Source organism: Vombatus ursinus, unplaced genomic scaffold, assembly GCF_900497805.2.
Source record: "Vombatus ursinus unplaced genomic scaffold, bare-nosed wombat genome assembly UNPS02011916.1, whole genome shotgun sequence".
Taxonomy (NCBI): domain Eukaryota; kingdom Metazoa; phylum Chordata; class Mammalia; order Diprotodontia; family Vombatidae; genus Vombatus; species Vombatus ursinus.
The window spans coordinates 1,128,844-1,150,069 of record NW_020951694.1 but is presented as its reverse complement, the minus strand read 5'-3'; the positions used below and the strand labels follow the sequence as shown (position 1 = coordinate 1,150,069).

General features: G+C 44.1%; 1 protein-coding gene across 3 annotated transcripts; it reads left to right on the top strand.

The window, feature by feature from the left end:
- The first annotated feature begins 1,385 nt into the window (after nt 1–1,385).
- On the top strand, nt 1,386–21,047 carry ZBTB4 (zinc finger and BTB domain containing 4). Of its 3 annotated transcripts, none has more exons than XM_027857048.1 (4): nt 1,386–1,416; nt 13,759–13,817; nt 14,804–15,921; nt 16,392–21,047. In XM_027857048.1, exons 3-4 carry the CDS (start codon nt 14,813–14,815, stop codon nt 18,343–18,345), a joined length of 3,063 nt encoding a protein of 1,020 aa, XP_027712849.1. In that variant the 5' UTR covers nt 1,386–1,416; nt 13,759–13,817; nt 14,804–14,812; the 3' UTR covers nt 18,346–21,047. The 3 variants fall into 3 exon arrangements, with proteins under 3 accessions (XP_027712849.1, XP_027712850.1, XP_027712848.1); XM_027857049.1 differs by lacking the exon at nt 1,386–1,416 and adding an exon at nt 1,484–1,505; XM_027857047.1 differs by lacking the exon at nt 1,386–1,416 and adding an exon at nt 1,673–1,784.
- Nucleotides 21,048–21,226: the final 179 nt, after the last annotated feature.

Sequence of the window (21,226 nt, the reverse complement as noted above, 5' to 3'; positions counted from 1 at the left end):
GCTCTTCCTGGTTTCTCAGAACTCCAGCCATTGGCCATTATGACCTCAGGCTAGGGATCAAGTTCTCCCCTGGAATTTCCTGGGAGTGGGGGTTGGGAGGGGCATCCCTGAGAGACAAGGTATCTTTGTCTCTCTGTCTCTAACTCTATTTCCTAATATTTTCTATGTTTTATCAGGCTTTTTCTAATTGTGACTATCTCTTTCTGTGTCTGAATCTCTGAGCCTGCCTTATCTTTAAGTATATTGTCATTCCTGACCTCCAAATGTCTAAAATATTATAGATCTCTATTTGCTGTCTCATCTCTATTTGCTGTCTCTCTCCTTGAGTCTTTCTCAGTCTACAGAGTGCTACTTCTTATCTCTAAGTCATTTACTGCTGTTCTCATGTTTCTAGAAGGATGTGTGTAACTAATTATATAACTCTGCCTTTTGAAGAGTACTATTGGGTCTTCTTTTCCCTATAATGTGTCTTTTTCTAATTCTCCAATTTTTTTTACAGGTATACTTCAGCCTCTGTGTTTCTCAGCTTCTGACCCTCTTATCTCTGGGCCATAATTTCTGCATTTACATAATTTTTTTTTTTGCTTGGGTGTTTGTTTTTACAGTATTTTAAGTTTCTCAACCATCAGGTACATTGGCCATATGTATGGATACTTATCCTGGTATATGTTTGTGTGTAGACACACACACGAATCTGTATATTTTGTGCTTTGGCTGAATAGCAAATTGTTGGGGGGGTTTCACCTGTCCTGGTTTCAGATGTCTGGCTCACATTAGAATATAAAAGCATATTGGGCCAACCCTCTCAAGCCCCCCCCCCCAACCATGTGAGAGTTGTTATTTTTCATTCCTGTTATGTCCTACTGCTATGGCCTATAAAGCATTCTTAGGGTCTTCATGTGGTCATGTGTTTTTCTGTCCATTTATTTTCTGTGGAACTTGATACCAGTGTTCCTCAGTAGTGATATGTAGACTTCCAGGGTAGAGCTGGTTTCTCTGTCCCCTTATATTGTGTTTTTGTGACTGCATAGCTATCCTGTGCATCTTTGTCCTGTTTTGTGCATTTTGTCTCTCCCTGGCATGGTTGTTTCTATTCCTGCTGTTGGTGCATTATGTGAACTTTGTGTTACATGTGTTCTTTCCTCTGACTGCCACCCCCTTCCTTAGTTCGTAATGTGGCCCCCTTTCTATATACAGCTGTATTCAAGTGCTTTGTTTTGCATCCACACAAGGTGTTGCCCCTTACATGTACCCTTTGCCCACTGGCCTAGCCCGGTAGAGAGCAGTTACTGTGGGGATTGCTGTGTAATGCTGTTAGGGGCACAGCTGTCTGTCACCACGAGTAACATGTTACATTTTCCTCCCAGTTGTAGCACTGTGTCCCTGTGCTTGTTGTTGCTGACCCAGCGAGCTGGGGTGAGTGTGTGGGTTGCGTATGCTGAGCGCCCCCCCCACCCCAAACCCTCTCTCTCAAGGCCAGGCGGCAGCGGCGGCGGTGGGGGACGGTGTGTCTGGAGGGGGGTGTTGGGGGTTGTTTCCGGGGGGAGGGGGGACCGGGGAGGAGGGAGGGGGGACCGATGATGTCAGCGGCGGCGGTGGCGGCAGCGGCGGCAGGGCCGGGGCCGGGCCGGGCACTGGGGGGGGTTGGGGGGGTGGGGGGGTTGGGCCGGAACCGAAGTCAGAGCAGGAGCCGGAGCAGGAGCGAGAAGTGGCCTTAGCCGGAGTGGCCGGGAGCGGCCAAGGCGATGAACTGGGCCTGGCGGACGAGGCGCCATCATAGTCAGGTGGGCCGGAGCCAGGGACGCCTGGGCCCCTTTCCCGCGTCCCGCCTCACCTCACCCCGACCGGCCTGGGCCTCGTTCCCCGGACGCGGACGCACACGGCTGGCCCACCCCTAGCCCCCAGGGCGCGGGGCGCTGGAGGATTGTGGGCCCCAGATTAGGGGGGTCCGGGCGGGGAAGACCCCGGGACCCCCTCCAGGCTCCGCCCAGGGCGGCGCAGAACTCTTGGTCCGAGCCCGCCGGGAGCACCCGCCTCCCTTCCGGGGCACCGCCAACACGGACCCCGAGTTAGTGGCATCTGGTGGGCAACCTCTCCACTGGGAACGAGCTGCTGGGATGCCTTTGAGCCTAGGTCGTGGGGGGGCTGCCGACCCTCCCCCTCATTAAAGGGGGGGATTTGGCTGAGGAAGGGTTAATTATGCAACCTAGTCTCTCTCCTCCCCCTTTCGTCCCCCTCCTCCAAAGGGGATAGGGTGGGGGTGGGGCGGGGCCGGGTCTGGGCTTTTCTCTGCTGGGAGGGTGATGGCGTAGTAGCCGAGAGGGAGGGAGGGGATGCAGAGTTATGAGCCTGCGAATGGAGTTGTGATGTAGGGGGATGGAAGGCTAGCTAGAGTAAGAAGTGGGGGCCTGTGCGCCTGGGGTGTCCAGTATGTAAAGTGGCTGATGTGTGTGTGCTGTGGCATTGAGAGTTGTTTTCTTTTAGGCTCTAAGATTTGTTGGGTGGAAAAGAGGAATAGCCCCTGTGGGAGGGACGGGGGTCTTGCTATTCCCCGTCCTTCGTCCACCCCCACGAGTGGGAAGGGTGGAATGGTATGGAGTACTGCGTGGCTATAGTACTGTGTGTCTGTGTATGTGACATTCGACATTACCAAACATAGTTTGTCATAAAGCTAGACTGTGTGGTGTGCCTATGGTATCACCATGTGTATATGTGTATGTCTCATATCAGTGTGTTTGACTTAATACAAGGATGCCTTCTGTGATTTGTCTCCATGAAATGTACTTAAGATCAAGGATCTAGAATTGGAAAGGACCTTCGAGGTCATCTAGTCCAACCCTCTAATTTTACAAGTGAGGATACCTAGTATAGTACTTAGTGTAGTCCCTGGTATATAATAGGAGCTTAATAAATGTTTATTGATTAATTGAAGTAACTTGTCCAAGGTCAGGAAATAAATGAAACAGCCAGTACTCAAACTCAGCTTCCTTTAATTCTACCATACCTCTTTGCCCGGCACCATAGGATCCCCCTCCTTGCTCATTGCCTCCTATGCTATACAAATGTGAATCCTACATATTGTAGAAAGGAAATTGAACAACTTGAGCAAGGTAATATGTGAACCAATTTGTAATGTTGGGTTGTGTCTGTGTACTATTCCTGTGTTATGAGATAGATCTGTTGTGATTCGGTGCCCCTGGAAAGTATCTATCTATATTGCTTGTAGTGTTTGCGTGTTCCCATGTTATATGTCCCCTTGTGATATAGTGGATATCATGCCTACGATGAAAATAATAGTTGACATGTACACAGAACTTTATGATTTGCTAAATGAGATAACATACAATATCTCATTTGAGCCTCTCAATTGTCTAATGAGATACAGCCCTATGTAAAAGTGTTATTTCCATTTTACAGATGAGACTTAAGCTTAGAGAGGTGACTTGCCCCAGTGACCTGATTACATTTTACCAACTCAATCAGCAAGCATTTAGTAAGCACCTCTATGTGCTAGGCACTTTGCTAGCCTCTAGATACAAAGAAAAAAGACAAACAGTCCCTGCCCTCAAGGACTTACATGCTAAGAGAGGAGATAACATGTATGTTTATATAAGCATATACAAAACTTATATTCAAGATAACTAGGGGATTCATTGAGCAGAAGATAGCATTTGAGGTTAGTCTTAAAGGAAACCAGAGATTCCAAGAGGTAGGGGAAGTAAGGAGGGAGTTGTTTTGGACATGAGGGATAGTCAGTAAATAGGCCCAAAGAAGGGAAGCAGTACCTTATAGCTATGGGACAGCAGAAACGCCAGTTTAGCTGTACTGTAGAATGCATGGAGGGGCATAAGACTGGAAAAGTAGGATGTGAATAGGGGAGAGTCTTAAAGCAGATAGCCCCATTAGAAAGCTATTATAGCAGTTCAGGAGACAGGTGATAAGGGCCTGAACTAGGGTGGTGGCTTTGCTAGTGGAGAGAAAAGGTTATAACAGAAAAGATATTGTGGCAATAGAAACATTCTTTGACAACTCTTTGGATATGTGAATGAGAGTGAGAAGTTGGACGACATTGAGGTTGCACATCTGGGTGACTGGTCTTCTACAAAAAATAGTGAAGTTCAGAATAGGGGTGGATTTTGAGTGGGAGCCTGGAAGATCATGAGTTCAATTTCGGACATAGAGTCATAAGATAAACTCTGAGGCCATCAAGGCCCACCACCCTCATTTTGTAGGTGAGAAACTGAGGCCAAGAGTTTACTGAGGATCACATAGCTTATAAGTAGTTGAGGTAAGATTTGAACCCATATCTTCCTGACTTCAGGTCTAGTGCTCTATCACCATACTATGCTGTCTTTCATAAAAAACAGCTCCTGGAGAAGCTGTGTTGAGTTTGATAAGTCCACAGAACATTCAGTTTGAAATGTCTAGAGGAAGTTATTCATGTGAAATTAGAGCTCAGGAAAGAGATTAGGGCTAGAAATATAGATCTGGAAGTTTTTTGCATGGAGATGCCACTTAATACCTTATATGCCTGTAATTCACTCCTTCCTCACTTCTGACTTTTCAAATCCTTAGTTTGTTTCAAAATTCAGCCCAATTGGCACCTTGTACCTAAAGCCCATCTGATCTCCCTGGCTACTAATATCTTCTTCCTGACAAAAAAAGAAAAATTAACTTGTATTTTTTCTTCTTCTTTCTTAGGCAATTGGGGTTAAGTGACTTGCCCAGGGTCACACAGCTAGTAAATGTCAAATGTTTGGTCCAAGGTCAAATTTGAACTCAGGTTCTTCTGACTTCAGGGCTGGTGCTCTTTCCATTGCGCCACCTAGCTGCCCCCAACTTGTATTTTTTCTGTATTTTGTATGTGTTATATGTGTGCATGTTGTCTCCCCCTATAAAATTAAACTTGTGGGTAGGGACTAGTTCATTTTTGTCTTTATATCTCCAGTGCTGATGTAGGTGCTAGAGCACAGTTCCTGATACAAGATAGGATCTTAATAAGTGCTTGTTGGTTGATGGATATTCATTTGGAGAAGGAAAGTGATTAGGTTGGTTTGGGTGTGTGCTTCTGTGTTAAGTTTGTATATATCTCTCTGTTGTGTTATTCTTTACTTTTGTGGTGTTTGTGTGTGTGTGTGTGTGTGTGTGTGTGTGTGTGTGTGTTTAAAGAATACTTTCCAAACATAGATGTATAATAAGGGAAATAGTGAAACAGCTAGAGCTAGGTATTATTCATGTGACTAGTATCACCTTTGTATACAATGGGCTCCTGAACTTACCTGTGTATATACTATTAGGACTATGTTATATCTGTTCAGGCCCCTTAACAGTGGACTTTGGAGAAAGAAAGTTGGACAGGAAGTTTGGGGTTAGGGTAAGGGGGATGGGTGGGGTGCATTTGTAGGCCTCTGGGTTCATGTGCATACGTGGTTTTTCATCAAAGTGGAAAACACAAAATTGAAGTTTTCAGTCTATTTCCCTTTAGTTCTGTGACTGTCTCTCCTTGTGTCTATATAGTCTCTTCTGAATAATAACCAACCAGAATATTGAGCCTTTGGGGACAGGAAGGGGAATTCACTTCCTGATTATAGTTTGTATTTCAGGTCTTTGGATTGGTCTTCCTTATATAGGTATACATGTAGTGTGGGAGTGGTTTATATGCATGAGAGAGAGAGAGAGTGTGAATGATGGCTCATAAGAGAGGCATGTGTACATATGTATGTGGTGATATCTGGGTGTAGACAAACTTGATTTATCTCTGTGGGTAATGGTGTGCGTACATCATGGGAAGAGTTGGAGAGGATATGTAGGGGGCAAATCTGTGGTGTGAGTATGAATGTGTACTTGGTATGCCTATTTACATAGGACAGTAGTATCTTGAGTGTGAACAGCTGTGTTGTGAACCAGCGTAGTGTAGAAGGAAAAAGCACAGGACTTGGACTGACTCAGAAGACCTAGCTCTTACTAGATAGCTATTTAACTATGGATAAGCCACTTACCCTATGTGTTCCAATTTCTCCATTTGTAAAACAGGGATAGTAAAACCTTGCTTACCAAATGCAACAAAGTTGTTGTGAGGATGAAGTGAGATAAAATATATGAAAAAGTTTTGTAAAGTTTGAAGTGTTATATAAATTTAAGGTTTTACTAACCTGCACATAAATGTATGTGCCTTAGTTTGAATCTGTCTCTATTCCTGCATTCCCAGCAGTGGTCCTCATGACCATTCAGGCATCCCTACCCCGGAAGAAAATGTCAGGATTCCCTCAAAATCTTTGTTTTTTTACTACCATCACCCTCTCTCCAAGTTTAAGTACTATCTGTCCTTTAAGGACCAATTTTAAAAATTGTCATCTACAAAGCATACTGTTGATGAGTAAATCAACACATTAAGTGCTAGACACTATGGGTATACAAAGACCAAAATGAATCATTTCCTTCCTTTAGGGAACATATATTCTGTGAGGAGATAAAACATGTATGCATATAAATATGAACAAAATACATACAAAATAAATAAAATATGTAACAAGGTTTAGGTGTAACAATTCTTGTGTAATCTGGTGGATTGTCAACTACTATACCAGTCATCACCCCCTCACTAACTGCTGCGGGCTCATTTCTTTACTCTCTACCAATATTCTAAGGCAATCAAAGGGTATTTTCTGATATTTGCTCATAAATTAATAGAAATGCACAATCTCATTAATTCTGTCTGAATTGCTACCGCACTTTATAAACTGGATAAACTTCTTTTCCCATACGAGTAGCCTTTCCTTTCCTTTCCCGTTCTCTCTCTCTTTCCCTTTCTCATAGGCTTGCTTAAACTAGTGCTACTGCCTATGCAATTTATTTAGAGATCAGCAAACAATGGAAAAATGTATTTAGATTTTTCAATAATGTATCTGCTCTCAGAAGATATGATAGAGTCCACTTTAGCTGTCAACTGCAGCTGCTGGCTTCTCCACTGACACTGGAAATGTAGTCCCACTATGCAGCTCCCCGAGAAGAGCAGTTAAAATCTCTTCTCCGTATGTCTTCTTTACAGGATGAGTTACACAAAATTCTCTCAAAATATTTCTTTAATATTCCTCAAAGATATCAGTTAACTCAATCTCCTAGGAAAGATGTTCTCATAGTTCTGTCTTAGTAACTCACACAGTCTTTTTCAGACATGACAGTTAACTCTTAAATGACCTTTAAACTGTAGCTGCCCACCAAGATTCTGTTCCCTATAGTAATAATATCTAAAGTGTCTATAACTATTTAAACCAGAGTTACAAAGCTAATTTGGTGGGGAGGCAAACTGCTGGGAAAATTTTAGCTGGGAAAATCAAGAAAGGACTCATAGGAGGTGGTGTTTGAGGTGAACTTTGAAGGAAGCTAGGGATTCTAAGACAGAGGTGGAGGAAGAATGCATTTCAGGTATGAGGGACAGCCAGTGAAAAGGCATAGAGATGGGAAATGGTGACTCATAAGTGAGAAACAGAAAGAGAGCAGGTTTAGCTGGATTGTAGAGTGCATGGAGGGGAGTAATAAGGCTTGCTTGAAAAGTAGGACACGGCCAAGTTTGGAAGAACTTTGGAGCCTCTACCTGCTATATGGTCCACTCTCCTCACCTTTTCTTAGTCTGAGTCTTACTTCAAGATCCAGTATTAGTACCATTTCTTCCACAAAACTCTGACTACTCCCAATCCTCATATTTGTATTTTCAGAATGTTATATGGTACCCTGAGCACAGTTGGTGCTCAATCGATATTTGTTGATGATAAGGAAGAGAAGTAGAAACCAAACAACAACTGCCATTATAAGGAAAAGGAGTAAATAGAACCCAAGTTGGACTGTTCTTGAAAGTTGGAGCCCCACAAAGGTTTTACACCAATTTTTCCCTGGTGGCTCCATGACGAATACTCTTCTAGCCTTCCAGGGTTTTCACCTCTGCCTCCTTTGAAATTTACTAGTCTTGGTTATCCCTTCAGGGCACTTTACTCTATGCCAGGTAAGATCACAGCTAAATTCTAGTGAAACTAGCAAAATGGCATCATACAGCAAAAAGAACACTAAAAGATTTGGCTTTAAGTTTTCAAATATAATATCTGTATGATCTTGGACAAGAGCCCAAGAGAACATAAGCTTTTTCAAGGCAGATGCTGTTTCCTTCTTGTCTCCAGTGCCTAGCACAGTGCCTATTAGGCAGTTAATGTTTACCAGATTGAATTCGAGAAGTGAAAACCTTTCAGAACTTGTTTTCTCCTTCACAAAATGGGCATAATACTTACACTGCCTATTGCAAGGAGAAAGTTATTTGTAAAGTACTATATCATGGCACTTAGATATCATCCAGTCTATCCCTCTCATTTTATAGATGAGGACAATAAGGCCCAGAGAGACACAGTGACTTAACTCAAGGTCACATGGGCACTCAGCATTTGAACGCAATTATCTCTATTCCTATTGGGTTCCCCTCTGCCCCCCTCCCCCAAATGACAAGAGCAATTATTTTAATCTCTCCTGTGTGACAATTACTTCTCTCATATACCTTACTTGGGAAAAGTGGGGATGGAAAGAGAGGGAGAGGGCTAGAAGAACTTGAAATATTGAAAGCTAAAGATAATACAAAGCCACTTTTAAGCCAATATCATCCCATATATTTCATTCTACTACCACTTCTATCCCTCTCCATGCCCCTCCCTCCTAGATTTTTACCTAGAGCTGATCAGAGACCAGTTAAAATTTCTCTTTCTCATGCAATTTCCTCTGGTGAAAGATCAAGAAACAGGCTGGTAAGCTTGTATACCAGAAGATAGACAGGGAAAGCCCAAGTAGGATATGATTAATCACAGATCCATATGATAGATGAGCTTGAAGAAACTCAGAATTGTAATATCATAGATTTAGAGCTGGAAGAGAATTTAGAAATTGTTAGTCTAATCTCTCTCTCTTCTTTTCTTTTCTTTTTTTTTTTTACAAATGAAGAAATTGAGCCCCAGAGACAGGAGGTGAATTGCCCGAGGTCACATAGCAAGTTAGCAGCAGAGCAAGGACTAATGTAAATACATTTGTATAGATATACAAATACATTTGCACAAATATATTTGTATTTAACAGTTTGGAAGCCCTCCAAATTATTAAACTGTACATATCCTTTGAACTATCTATACCACTACCACAAAGAAATAAAAGAGGAAAAATAAATGTACAAAAACATTTATAGCAGCTCTTTTCAAGTTGGAAATTAAGAGTGTACTTCTATTGAGGAATGCCTAAACAATTGAATTGAATATGAATGTAATAGAATATTATTGTGCCATAAGAAATGATGAAATGGACAATTTCAGAGAAAAGTGAGAAAAACTCCATGAACTGATGCAGAATGAAGTAAGCAGAACTAGGAGAACAATTTATATGATGATAACATTGTAGTAAACAACTTTGAAAGAATTTAGAATTCTGATCAATGAAGTGATAAACCATGAGGCCAGAAGAATGAAGATAAAACAGAACACTCACTTGACAGAGAGGAGATGAACTTAAATGTAGAAAGAAGCATACGTTTTCAGACATGGCTAATGTGAGACTTTGTTTTACCAAACCCTGCAGCTTTTTATTAAGTTCTTTAAGTTTTTATTAGGTTCTTTACTTTGGGAGTGTTTTTTAAAAATTGTTCAGTTAGAGATAGTAGGAGGGAGAGATTAAAGTTAATAAACCATTTTTAAAAGCAAAAAGTATGCAGAGCTTTAGGTTTAAGACCACATTTTCATAATCACAGTGAAAGACAGAATACAACATCCCATTGCATTTATTGTTTTTTTAATATGAGAATACATTTTACATGGCAAAGCAAATTGCATCCTTGATACTCCCAACAGATTGTCTTTCATGTATATGTTAAGATGATACAAGATCACAACAAGATAATTGAATCAGAGATAAATGTTCCTTTGATTATATTGATCATACCATCAATCAAAGGATAAAAACAGGAAAACGTCTGAGTTTTCCAGAGTTGTTTATCAGTTGTGGAGATTGTCCTGGGAAGAGTTCAAATGGAAGAAGAGGGATTCCTTATAGATGGTAAGGTTCTCCAGATGTTCCTGTTTACAAATGATATTGTACTGATTGCATCATTTCCCAAAAAACTAGAGAGCTTCCCATTGAGATTCAAAGATTCAAAAGAGTTTTGCCTAACAATCCACATAGGAACAGCCAAATGGATGAAGAATTTCTATTTATGATGTGTAACAGAATTACATTGAGTTAGTTCATCAGTTCATGTAACTCGGAGAAACAGTGCAACATGTCCAACTATTGAATAGTCACTAGTAAACTAGTATTTATTAAGCAGCTACTATTTCACAGGTCCTGTGCTGAGTACCTGGGATACAAAGAAAAGCAAAAAACAACCCTTGCTTTTAGAGAGATCACATTCTAATGGGGGGACTGAGAATAAGCTGGAAAGTGCTGCAATTTTTTAATACTTCCAAATTGCTCATTAACACAAAAATTACATCTTTTTAACACCAATGTTTTTCTGTGATAATATGTGACTATATATAATGGGAAATCTCTTAAGAATCAAAATTTGAATGAGTCTAAGCTCAATGAAGGGATGCATGATGAATATCAGTAGGCTATAACATGTTATCAACAATGACTTGTGCACAAGAAATGATGCAAAAGTATTAAAGAAATGTGTGATGGGAAAAAAAAGGGGTGGGACAGTCATGTAATGACTGAGGAATAATAAATAGGCAGCCTAATGCTACACTGATACCCATGGAAGGAAAGACTTTGCTACTTCCAATATGTTGGGTAAGTCTTTTGTGGTAGATTTATGTGTACTACATGGACAACAATCAAACAGAATGAGAAGACATGGATGAGTTGTGTTCTATGCCACTGGAGGGAGTATCCACCTTGATGAGGTCCAGATCCACTGAAGAATTTAAGACTTACGAATTGCTTTTTTCATGACAACTCTGCCTGATAGGTTGTGAAAGTATTTTACAGGTGGAAAAAATTAGGTTCATTTGTCCACAAAACTCAGTTTGCCCAAAAATAGGAGGAGCCATATACCTGTCCCATTAACACATCGTATGCCTATCATTTACCACAAGGCCTTTCATTTAACAAGCTCTCTATAAATATGTGGAGATGATGATGGCTATCCATGATAATGTGGACATTTGGGTAATTTTTCCACTGCCAAAGGAGTACAGGAGAAGATACACTTGAATAAGCGCACACACACATTCTTTTTGTGTGTGAGAGGATGGAAAAGACACTAGATCTAGAATTGGACTTGGGTTTTAGTCATGGTTCTACCATAAACCAGATCTGTGACCTTGGCCAAGTCACTTAATTTATCTGGCCATTAGTTTTTTAATCTGTAAAATAGGGATAATAATGAACTACCTGTTCACAGAGTTGTTAGTGAAGGAACATTTTGTAACATAGAAAAGCACTTAGTAACTGCAAAATCTCTACATTAATGTAACATTTATTCAGTAAACAGTTTTGAAGCAAGTAATATGTACAGCTGGTGGGGAACCTATGGCCTTGAGGCCACATGTGGCCTTCTAGGTCCTTGGGTGCGGCCTTTTGACTGAGTCTAAGTTTTACAGAACAAATCCTTTTATTAAGGGGATTTGTTCTGTGAAGTTTGGATTCAGTCAAAGGGCTGCACTTGAGGACCTAGAGAGCCACATGTGGCTTGAGGCCTAAGCTGTACTAGGCACCAAGGGAGATATAAAGGTATATAAAATATTATCTTTGCCAGCAAGGATCTTATAATCTAATATTGGTATACCTACGTGCCTCTGTCTCTAGCTGCTCCTCTACTAGTATATGGCTGTTTTGTTCTTTCATTGCATCTCTGTCTCTCTCCCTTCCCATCGAAGAGTGATATATCTCTGGAAAGTTGTATCTTTTTGCAGGGAAGACTAGGCTGTCCATGAGAAGAGGCTGTATATATATAAAGATGTGTTCATATAGTTTATAAGGAGTTTCTAATTTTTAATATTTGATTCAACAAATGTGCAAAAAACTGCAAGCCACCATATTCAGGGAGTGTTTAAGTATGTAAGATGGTATGTACATGAGAGAAGACTGTGGGAAGCTGTATATGAGGGTATCTAAAAGACCTCCCAAAAGATTTTTTTGACCTTTTTTTCTTTTAATTTTTAGGCAATTGTGGTTAAGTGACTTGCCCAGTGTCACACAGCTAATACGTGTCAAGTGTTTGGTCTGAGGCTGGATTTGAACTCAGGTCCTCCTAACTTCAGAGCCAGTGCTCTATCCACTACGCCACCTAGCTGCCCCTAAAAGATATTTTTATAAGGAAGATGTGTATAAGTGAGAGCAGTAGATCTCTGGACTGACTTCTAGCCTTGAGTTTTGCCACTTAGTAGGTATTTGATCCTGAGCCTCAGTTTGATTATCTGTAAAATGGAGATAGTAACCCTTTCACAGTCTACATCACAAAGTCCTTGTGAGAATCAAATGAGATAATTTGTATGAAAGCACTTTTCATACTAAGTGCTGTAGCATATAGAAGGGATCATTATGCTTCAAGTTTACATGGTACCATAAGTTTTACAGAGTCCTTTGACATACATTATTTCATGGAATCTTGATGTAGTAAAGGCTTTCATTCTGAAATTCTTTCATTTTGTATAGTCAAAGTTATATAGCTAGTTATCAGAAAGAAAACTGAAATTACTGTCAGAAGACCTTGGTTCAGCCTTAAGTGTGAACTTGAGGAGGTCACTTCACCACTTTGGGCCCCAGGATTGTCATTTGTAAAATAGGAATGATGTTTTGCACTACCCACGTCTCAGGGTTGTTTTAAGGAAACATTTTGTAAAACTTACAGGACCATATAAACATACTAATATTATAATAAGTGACAGATCCAAGTCTAGAACCCAAAGTCTCTTAACTTCTACTTTGATGTTCTTCCCCTAAATCACTAGAAAATAGAGAGTATATGGGCATGCATGTGTGTGAGATCTGTCAGAGTTCTTGATGATGGCTTATATTAATCTTGGAACTGTTCCTTTGGGAAGAGTAGAGAATGACTAGTGACCCAAACTGAAATTTCCTGGTTGGCCTATTATTAAAGTCTCTGTGACGGAACAAATCTCTAGCTTTGTGGACACAGGTTTAAATCTCCACATAACTAGGTATTGATAAACACTAGCCAACTGAAACCTGGAACCACAGAATTCTAGAACTGGAAGGGACCTGTGGAAAAGATTATGCAAATTATCTGCAGTGTGTAAAGAAACTTATTATATGAAAGGCAACATACAAATCTCAAGTTTTCTTTAATATTTGATTAGCACTATATAAATCAAATAACCAATCCAGTGAGGCTGTCGAAAGGCTTATTAACAAATTTGGGCTGTGTAGGTGAATCAATATGGGGCAATGAGATGGTAATATGCAAATTAACTGACTAGACATCTTTAGGACAGTAATTTTGCAGAATGCAAATGAATTGTCTTCTTTGGACCAATAATGGGACTCTGCAAATAAATTGTCATTTCTTGGAGCCAATAAAACCGTGCTATGTAAATGACCTGACTGGGGCTACTTATAGAGATGAAAGTGTGCAGACAAACAGCCTGGCTACTTTGACCCCCCCCCCCAAACCCTCACCCATTCTGTAGCTTCTTGCTTCTGCCCTTTCCTTCTCAGCTCTCCTGCCATCTTCCATAAGATTCCACTGATTTCTGATCTTTTATTTCTCCACAGAAAATTGAAACCAAGCTGAAGGAACTACCCCCTTCACTCCATGTTGACCTCTCCCTCAGGTAAAGGCTATGATAGGGGAGTTTCAAAAGAAGGAGGTGGGCAGATAATCCTGATATAAGATCTAGAATTTGGATAGGAAAGTGGGGTAGGAGAGGAATAGTGTGCCAAATGGACAAATGGACATTTTGTCTAGGAATTAGAGTTACACAAAATGGGGGTCATTGAAGCTTCCCCTTCCTGCCCCGAAATAAATATGATTCTCAGGTATTCTGATTTTCCCTTGCCCTCTGACCTCCATGGCTTTTGATTGTCATTGTCCAAGACTCTTATCCCTTGTGACCTTGTGAACGCTGACTCCTTTAACTGCTCAACCTCTCTAACACCTTTCTTTCTGACCAGCCTCCTAGTAACTGGCCTCTGAGTAGATCAGGTTGTTGTCTAATTTAAAGAACACTGAATTTGTAGTCAGAAGACCTGAGTTCAAATCCTGGTTTTGCTGCTTGGTATCTGTGTGATCATGGGCGAGCTATTTAACCTCTCTGAGCCTTTTCTGTAAGGGGGTTGGACTAGATCTCTAAGGCCCCATTCCAGCTCCAAATCCTAAAAATCCATATTTCTCCTGCATTTTGACCTTTGACTTTCATCTGACCACCAGCCTTTCTACTTTGGTTTCTTGGAACCCCTAATGTTGGACACTTGATTTTTCACCTTTGACCAGATGCTTCAGGGAACTTTTTTTCCTCTTATTTGTCCTTTGGTTCATAACAGTTGCCCCTTCCCAGTTTCTCTCCATTAATTTTGGCTCTCTTTACCTTTCTCCCTTTTTGACATTTGTTCTCCCTGGTTTCTGATGATTGATTTCTGTCTCCCTGGTGCTTCCTCTAATCTTCTTCCTGTTTTTACCCCTGACTCCATCCCTGATCCCCTGGTGTCCCGTCCCCCTCTGGTTTAACGCATCTTTCTCACCCGTTGTCCCCAAACCTCCTGGACAGCTTCCTTCAACCCTCGATTGAATCTTCTTTGCCCTTCCCTCTTCCGTCTGCAGGCTGGCGCCATGCCCCCCCCTGCAGAGGTGACAGACCCGTCCCATGCCCCAGCTGTGCTGCACCAACTCAATGAACAGCGTCTCCGTGGCCTCTTCTGTGACGTCACCCTCATTGCTGGAGACACCAAATTCCCTGCTCACCGAAGCGTCCTGGCTGCCTCCAGCCCCTTCTTCCGAGAGGCCTTACTGGCCCAAGCCCCATCACCACTGTCGCCCGTGACAAGGGACCCGGCCCCAAACCCTTCTGCTTCTTCTGCTTCTTCCTCCTCCTCTTCCTCCTCTTCCTCCTCCTCCTCCTCATCTTCCTCCTCCTCTTCCTCCTCTTCCTCCTCCTCTTCCTTTTCCTCTTCTTCTTCCTCTTCCTCCTCTCCACCTCCACCATCCTCCTCCCCTACAACTTCACACCCACCCCGGGTTCTAGAGTTGCCAGGAGTCCCAGCAGCTGCCTTCTCTGACGTCCTCAATTTCATCTACAGTGCCCGACTGGCGCTGCCTGGAGGTGGCGAGGACGGGGCAGCTATGGCAGAAATTGGGGCTTTGGGACGGCGTCTAGGTATCTCACGCCTTCAGGGTCTCAGCGAAAGTGGGGATGCTTGGGTTCCTCCTGCTCCACCACCCCCAGCTCCACCTGAGGTTGATAGCTTTACCACTGGGCCTTCGAAGGAGTGGCAGAGAAGTGGAAGTGAAGTCCCTACGTCTCAGACTTCCCTTCCCCGGCGGTCTCTTCCCTGCCCTCGATGTGGGAAAAGTTTTATCCATGCTAAACGGCTGCAGACACATGAGGCACAGTGTAGGCGAGGGACAGGGCCCCGAGGAACCGCAGGTGGGCCCAGGGCTGGGGGCTCCCAGGAAGAGAGCCCAGAAGGGATCCAGAATTCATCTGCTTCCCCCAGCACAAGTTTTCGAGGGGGTCCAGAGCATGTGGTGAAGGTGGTGGGGGGTCATGTGCTATATGTGTGTGGGGCTTGTGAACGCTCCTATGTGACACTCTCGAGTCTAAAGCGGCATAGTAATGTACACTCATGGCGGAGGAAATATCCCTGCCGCTACTGTGAAAAGGTGTTTGCCCTGGCTGAATACCGGACCAAGCATGAGGTGTGGCACACAGGGGAGCGGAGGTGAGTACGTGGGACCTCAGACCTCATTGGGGGTGGTGGGGGGAAGGGAATCGGAAGCTAGGTCTGCACTTCTGCATCTAGGACAGAGGCTAGGCCTACATAATCCTGAGATTTCGCTTCCAATACATCAGGAATTCTGAGATCTTAGGGGGTTCTGTCTTTTTAAGATTCTGTATTTCAAAGAGAGTCTTGTTTGGAGTTAGAGGACCTGGTTTCAAAGCCTTAGGGTTGTGTGTGTGGGGGGGGTGTATTTTACAAAATGAAAGGATTGGACATAAAGGGTCTCCAGGGTCCCTTCTAACTTTAGAATCTGATACCCCTGTGAAACAACGTTCCAGACAGCTGGAAGCATGCTCAAACAAAAATGAGTAAGGAATCCGAAATCCTGACCCTGGGGTAAACAGCCTTAAATGACCTGGACTTGTTTCCCATGTAACACTGTTTCCTATTGACCTGTTACCTCTGTCCAGGTACCAGTGCATCTTCTGCTGGGAGACATTTGTCACCTATTACAACTTGAAGACTCACCAGCGAGCCTTCCATGGTATCAGCCCAGGCCTCTTGGCCAGTGAGAAGACCCCTAATGGTGGCTACAAACCCAAGCTGAATACCCTCAAGCTGTACCGCCTTCTCCCTATGCGGTCTGCCAAACGACCCTATAAGACTTATAGCCAAGGGGCGCCCTCCACCCCTGCTCCTGCCCCTTTGTCACCAGAACCCACTCCATCTGCATCTACCGTCCCCCCACTCCTCCCCACAACACCACCCCCACCACCTGTCCCTCCTCCACCCCCCAACCCTGCCCCCCCACCTTCTGTCATTGCCTTTGCCCACCCAGCCCCTTCAGTTATTGTACATGGGGGTAGCAGCGCAGGAAGTAGCATGACTGGCACTACTGGAGCTCAGGCTGCCTCAGTGATTGCCTACACAGCTCCACCAAGGCCACCCAAGAAACGTGAATACCCACCCCCTCCACCCCAGCCAGCAGTAGCAGTGGTCACAGCAACACCATCCACCCCAGCCACAACCACAACGGGGGCCACTGCAGAAGAGACCAAGGGTAGGAATCTCCGGGCAGGAAAGACTCTGACATACACAGCCAAACCAGCTGGTGGGGGGGGAATGGGTCCTTCTGGGGGGCTCAGCTGGGGCGGAGACTCTTCCCAACCCCAGCCCCCCCCACCGCTATGCCAGATCACGGTTCGAATAGGTGAGGAGGCTATTGTCACTCGAAGAATTTCTGAGACTGACCTCCACCCTGGAGAGGCCAGTGGCCTTGAAGAAGGAGAGGACAGTGAAGATGAGGAAGAGGAGGAGGAGGAAGAAGAGGAAGAAGAGGAGACTGAGGCAGGGAGTGAGGACCAACTCTGGCGGCCATACTATTCCTATAAACCTAAAAGAAAATTGGTTGGCACTAGTGGGGGGAGTAGTGGGACCAGCACTGGTGGTGGGACCCCCAAGTGCCGCCGCCCTCGCTGGAGAAGGAAGTTTGAAAGACGAGCCTGGGAGGAGTCCAGATCCACTGAGAGCCCCTCTGGAGAGGCCAGCAGTGAGTGGAAACATCAATGTGGAGACTGTGGCAAAGCTTTCTCAGCCCTGAGGAAGCTGCACAAACACCAGGAAGCCCATGGTGGGGGGGGGATCCAGGGACCCCGGGCTGGCCGGAAGCCTTTGACCCGCTTTGCCTGTTCCCATTGTTCAAAGGTGTGTAAGACAGCAGCTGCCCTGAGCCGCCATGGGCAGAGGCACACTGGGGAGCAGCCAGGGGGTACACCCACACCTGTTATTGCCTATTCCAAGAGCCGTGGAGGAAGTGGGGCTGGGTCAGGACTGGGGTTAGGTGACAGTGGGGTAAAGGAAGAGGCCCCCCAGGAAATGCAGGTGTCATCATCCAGTGGTGAGGCTGGTGGGGGAGGGGGGGTTGGTGGGGGAGGCCCTGAGGCTGCCTCTCTCCAGGATCCTGTTATCTCAGGAGGGGAGGAACCCCTAGCAGTGGGAGGTGGAAACTATCCTCCAGTGCAGGAGTTCCCCTTGGCCTTGGTTGAAGACAAGCAGGAGGTTTCAGGTGTGGAGAAGGCTGGAGCTGAGGGATTGATTGGGGGGGTTGTGGAGGGGACTGCACCTGCCAAAGTCACTTTCTACCCTGAGCCCTACCCACTGGTGTATGGTCCTCAGCTACTTGCTGCCTACCCTTACAACTTCAGTAACCTGGCTGCACTTCCAGTTGCCCTCAACATGGTCCTGCCTGATGAGAAGGGTGGTGGTGCCCTACCCTTCTTGCCTGGGGTCTTTAGCTATGCTGTGAACCCTCGGGCAGCACCCCCAACACCCCCTCTCCCTCAGTCGATGCCTTCACCGGTCCCCCCCAAGGGGGATGGGGGTGGGGAAGGAATTGAGAGGGCCCAGAAGGGAGATGTGGGGTGAACTCATTACTCGGTTAGCCCCTTCCACCAGAAGCCACCCTTGCTTTCTACCCACCCTTTCCTGCCCCACTGGCCCTAGCCTGTCCCCCAACTCCCCTGGAGATCTCAAGCAGCTTCTGAGCTATAACTAGCTGATATGAGAGGCATACAGGGGAGAAAATTCCCGAGATCTCTTGGGTTGAGGCTGATTTGGGGTTTATAGCAGTTTTCCCATTTCATGGGAAGTGATAGTCGGTGGGTCTCACCATCTCTTTTCCTCTTCCCCAGATCCTTCCTCCTGCTTCACCACGATCAGCCCAGGGTGGTCCCTATGGGAAGGGTATCTTGCTGTTTCAATGTAGTTACCCGGACCCCCAGCTCCTGGAGCAACATAGATACATGTGGGTTTATGCACATGCATATATATGTATATATGTTCATATACATATGTGTGTGTGTGTGTGTGTGTGTGTGTGTGTGTATTCCCCCTCCGAAATGCCACTTGTGGTTTCTAGATCTAGGGGGATACCGCCTCTCACCTTGTAACCTACTTTCCCTCTACTGTTTCCTTCCTACCACTCCAAAAAAACCTTTTTCCCAGCACATTCCATAGCACCTCTTCTCTCCCCTCCCCTCCCCCCACCCCCAGTACAGATGACAGGGTAGTATGGCCCAGTGCCAGAACCATTGTAATACCTACCACCTGCACACCCAAGGACCTTCTGAAACAACTCTTCCTGTGCTGCTGGGGAATATACTGTCCCTGTCCAGAGCAATAGTCATGTTCTTCTGTCCCCCAAATTCAGTGTTGGTCATTCCTAGACTCTTTCAAGTGAAAAGAAATGGTTGCTGGTTGGGCCATATAGGAGGCTCTTTCTCTGCTCAGCCAGATGTGGGGGATAATAAAAATCACCTCCATTTTTTTCTTTTTTTGGTGATAGTTTCACCCAGACCAGATTAAATAGCCAGGAAAACCATTGGAGTAGTGTCTGGGTATGGGAGGTATTAAAATTTGCACATGCCCTCCCACCCTTTCAACAACTCCATTTCTCCCAATATCATATCCACAAATACTCTGGTATGGATCCAAGTGGAACTGTCTTATTCCCCAGGTTGAGTATTAGAGCAACCCCCAACTCCCCTGTTCAGGAGGTCCTTTTCCATCCAAAAGAGCACCTTACCCAATTCCCCATTCCTAAAAATCCTACATAAGGGATGGGGAACAAGGGACTCCCAAGTAGCCCCCAAGCCTCTAATTTGCACTAGTGATACCCCATTAAGGGGTACCCCATTCCCTCCTAGTAGGGAAAATGGGTACTATTCCCCAATCCCTTGAGCCCATGAAAAACAATCTGCTCCTGATCTCAGCCCCGTGCTGGGGAATTGGAGCTAAAACCCTATTTCTATTCACCTCTCAAATTGGGCCTTCCCCTGTCTATGATTAAATGAAAGACAACTTCCCCTACCCATGTCTAAATGAAAACACAAAACAAAGAGAGTCAGGTAGGGGAGTAAATTTGATAGGTGGGAAGTAATTTGAAAAGAGCAAAAGCTGCTTTCTGCTTAAAATGGCAGACTTTCTTCCAGCCGGATAGGGGACAAGATAACAACCCTCAGCAAACTCTGCTGCTGAAGTCAAGGTAATGAATCCTCGACGCAGGTGGATTTGGAGTATAGGGATTATTCCCCCAGATCCCAAACTGCTTGTTATTCCCCCACAAGCAAAACAATCGGGGCATTGGGGTGGGAGAGAAGGCCTGCCTCACTCCCTATACATTAAGGAGTATCATTCCTCTCTCTCTGTGCTCCCTCTCTCTTTGCACTTTTTTTGGTCTTGGCCAAAACCCAAGTAAAGAGTTTCCTACTGAATGTACCAAGTCCCAGTGTTTAAAGAAAAAAACTAAAAATACAGGAAAACATTCCCCCCTTCCCCCAAAAAAAGATATTGTTTCTGGCACTTTAGAGAAAAACTGTGGGAAAATACATAATAAAAAAAAGAAATATATATCTACACACAAAGATACATATATTACGTATATGTATATGTATATGTAGATATACATATGTGTGTATATATAGCTATAAAGCGGAACCACAAAAGAGACTGAAGAATGCCTGGAGGCAGGGAGTAGATGCACCAAGGGCCTCCCTCCCCTCTTAACCTTTACCTTTACCCTTCTCCAGAGAGAGTAGGGGAGAAAGAAGAGGAGAGTTAGGAACTCTTGAGAAATGATCAGATAATTTTTATTTTAAAATAGATTGACATTCCAAACACATAGAGATTCTGGAAGAATTAACAGTCCAGGAATTTGAAGGTTTGGCAATGTTGATATTTGGGAAAATCCAGATTCCAGGATTTGGAAGCTTTGGCTAAATTACGATCGTAGGAAATTAGAAGGGCTCTCTTTAGAATAGGGCATCTTGCAATTGTGCAAATACCAGATAGATATTGGAAATTTTAGATTGAAAATGATTGTGATCTCTGTTGTGCCAAGCCCTTTCACTCCCTCACTGAGAGGGAAGCCATTGTAGTGAAGAGGGGAAAGGCTTCTGGATCAGTGCTGTGAAGAGAAAGAAAAGATTTAAGATAATACAAACTTTTTAGCTTTATATTTTTAAGGAAACAGACTTAGAAAAACTGATTATATTTATCTTTCCACATCTGTGTGTCCAACTCTCTACCTTCTAGGTCAATAAACTGAGACAAATGGACTGTGCTCTGCATTAGGGATGCCTTCTGCACTTATTTCCATATGAAGGGGTGAGGGGGACTGGGTCTTAAGGTGGTTCAAGAGGGTCACAGGGAAAGTCACAGGGAAAGGGTCACTTGGGAACTGAAAACTGATTGCTCTGTGAGGATGCCTCCCCACACCATTCCCTTCCTGGGGGTTTATGGGGCCTAC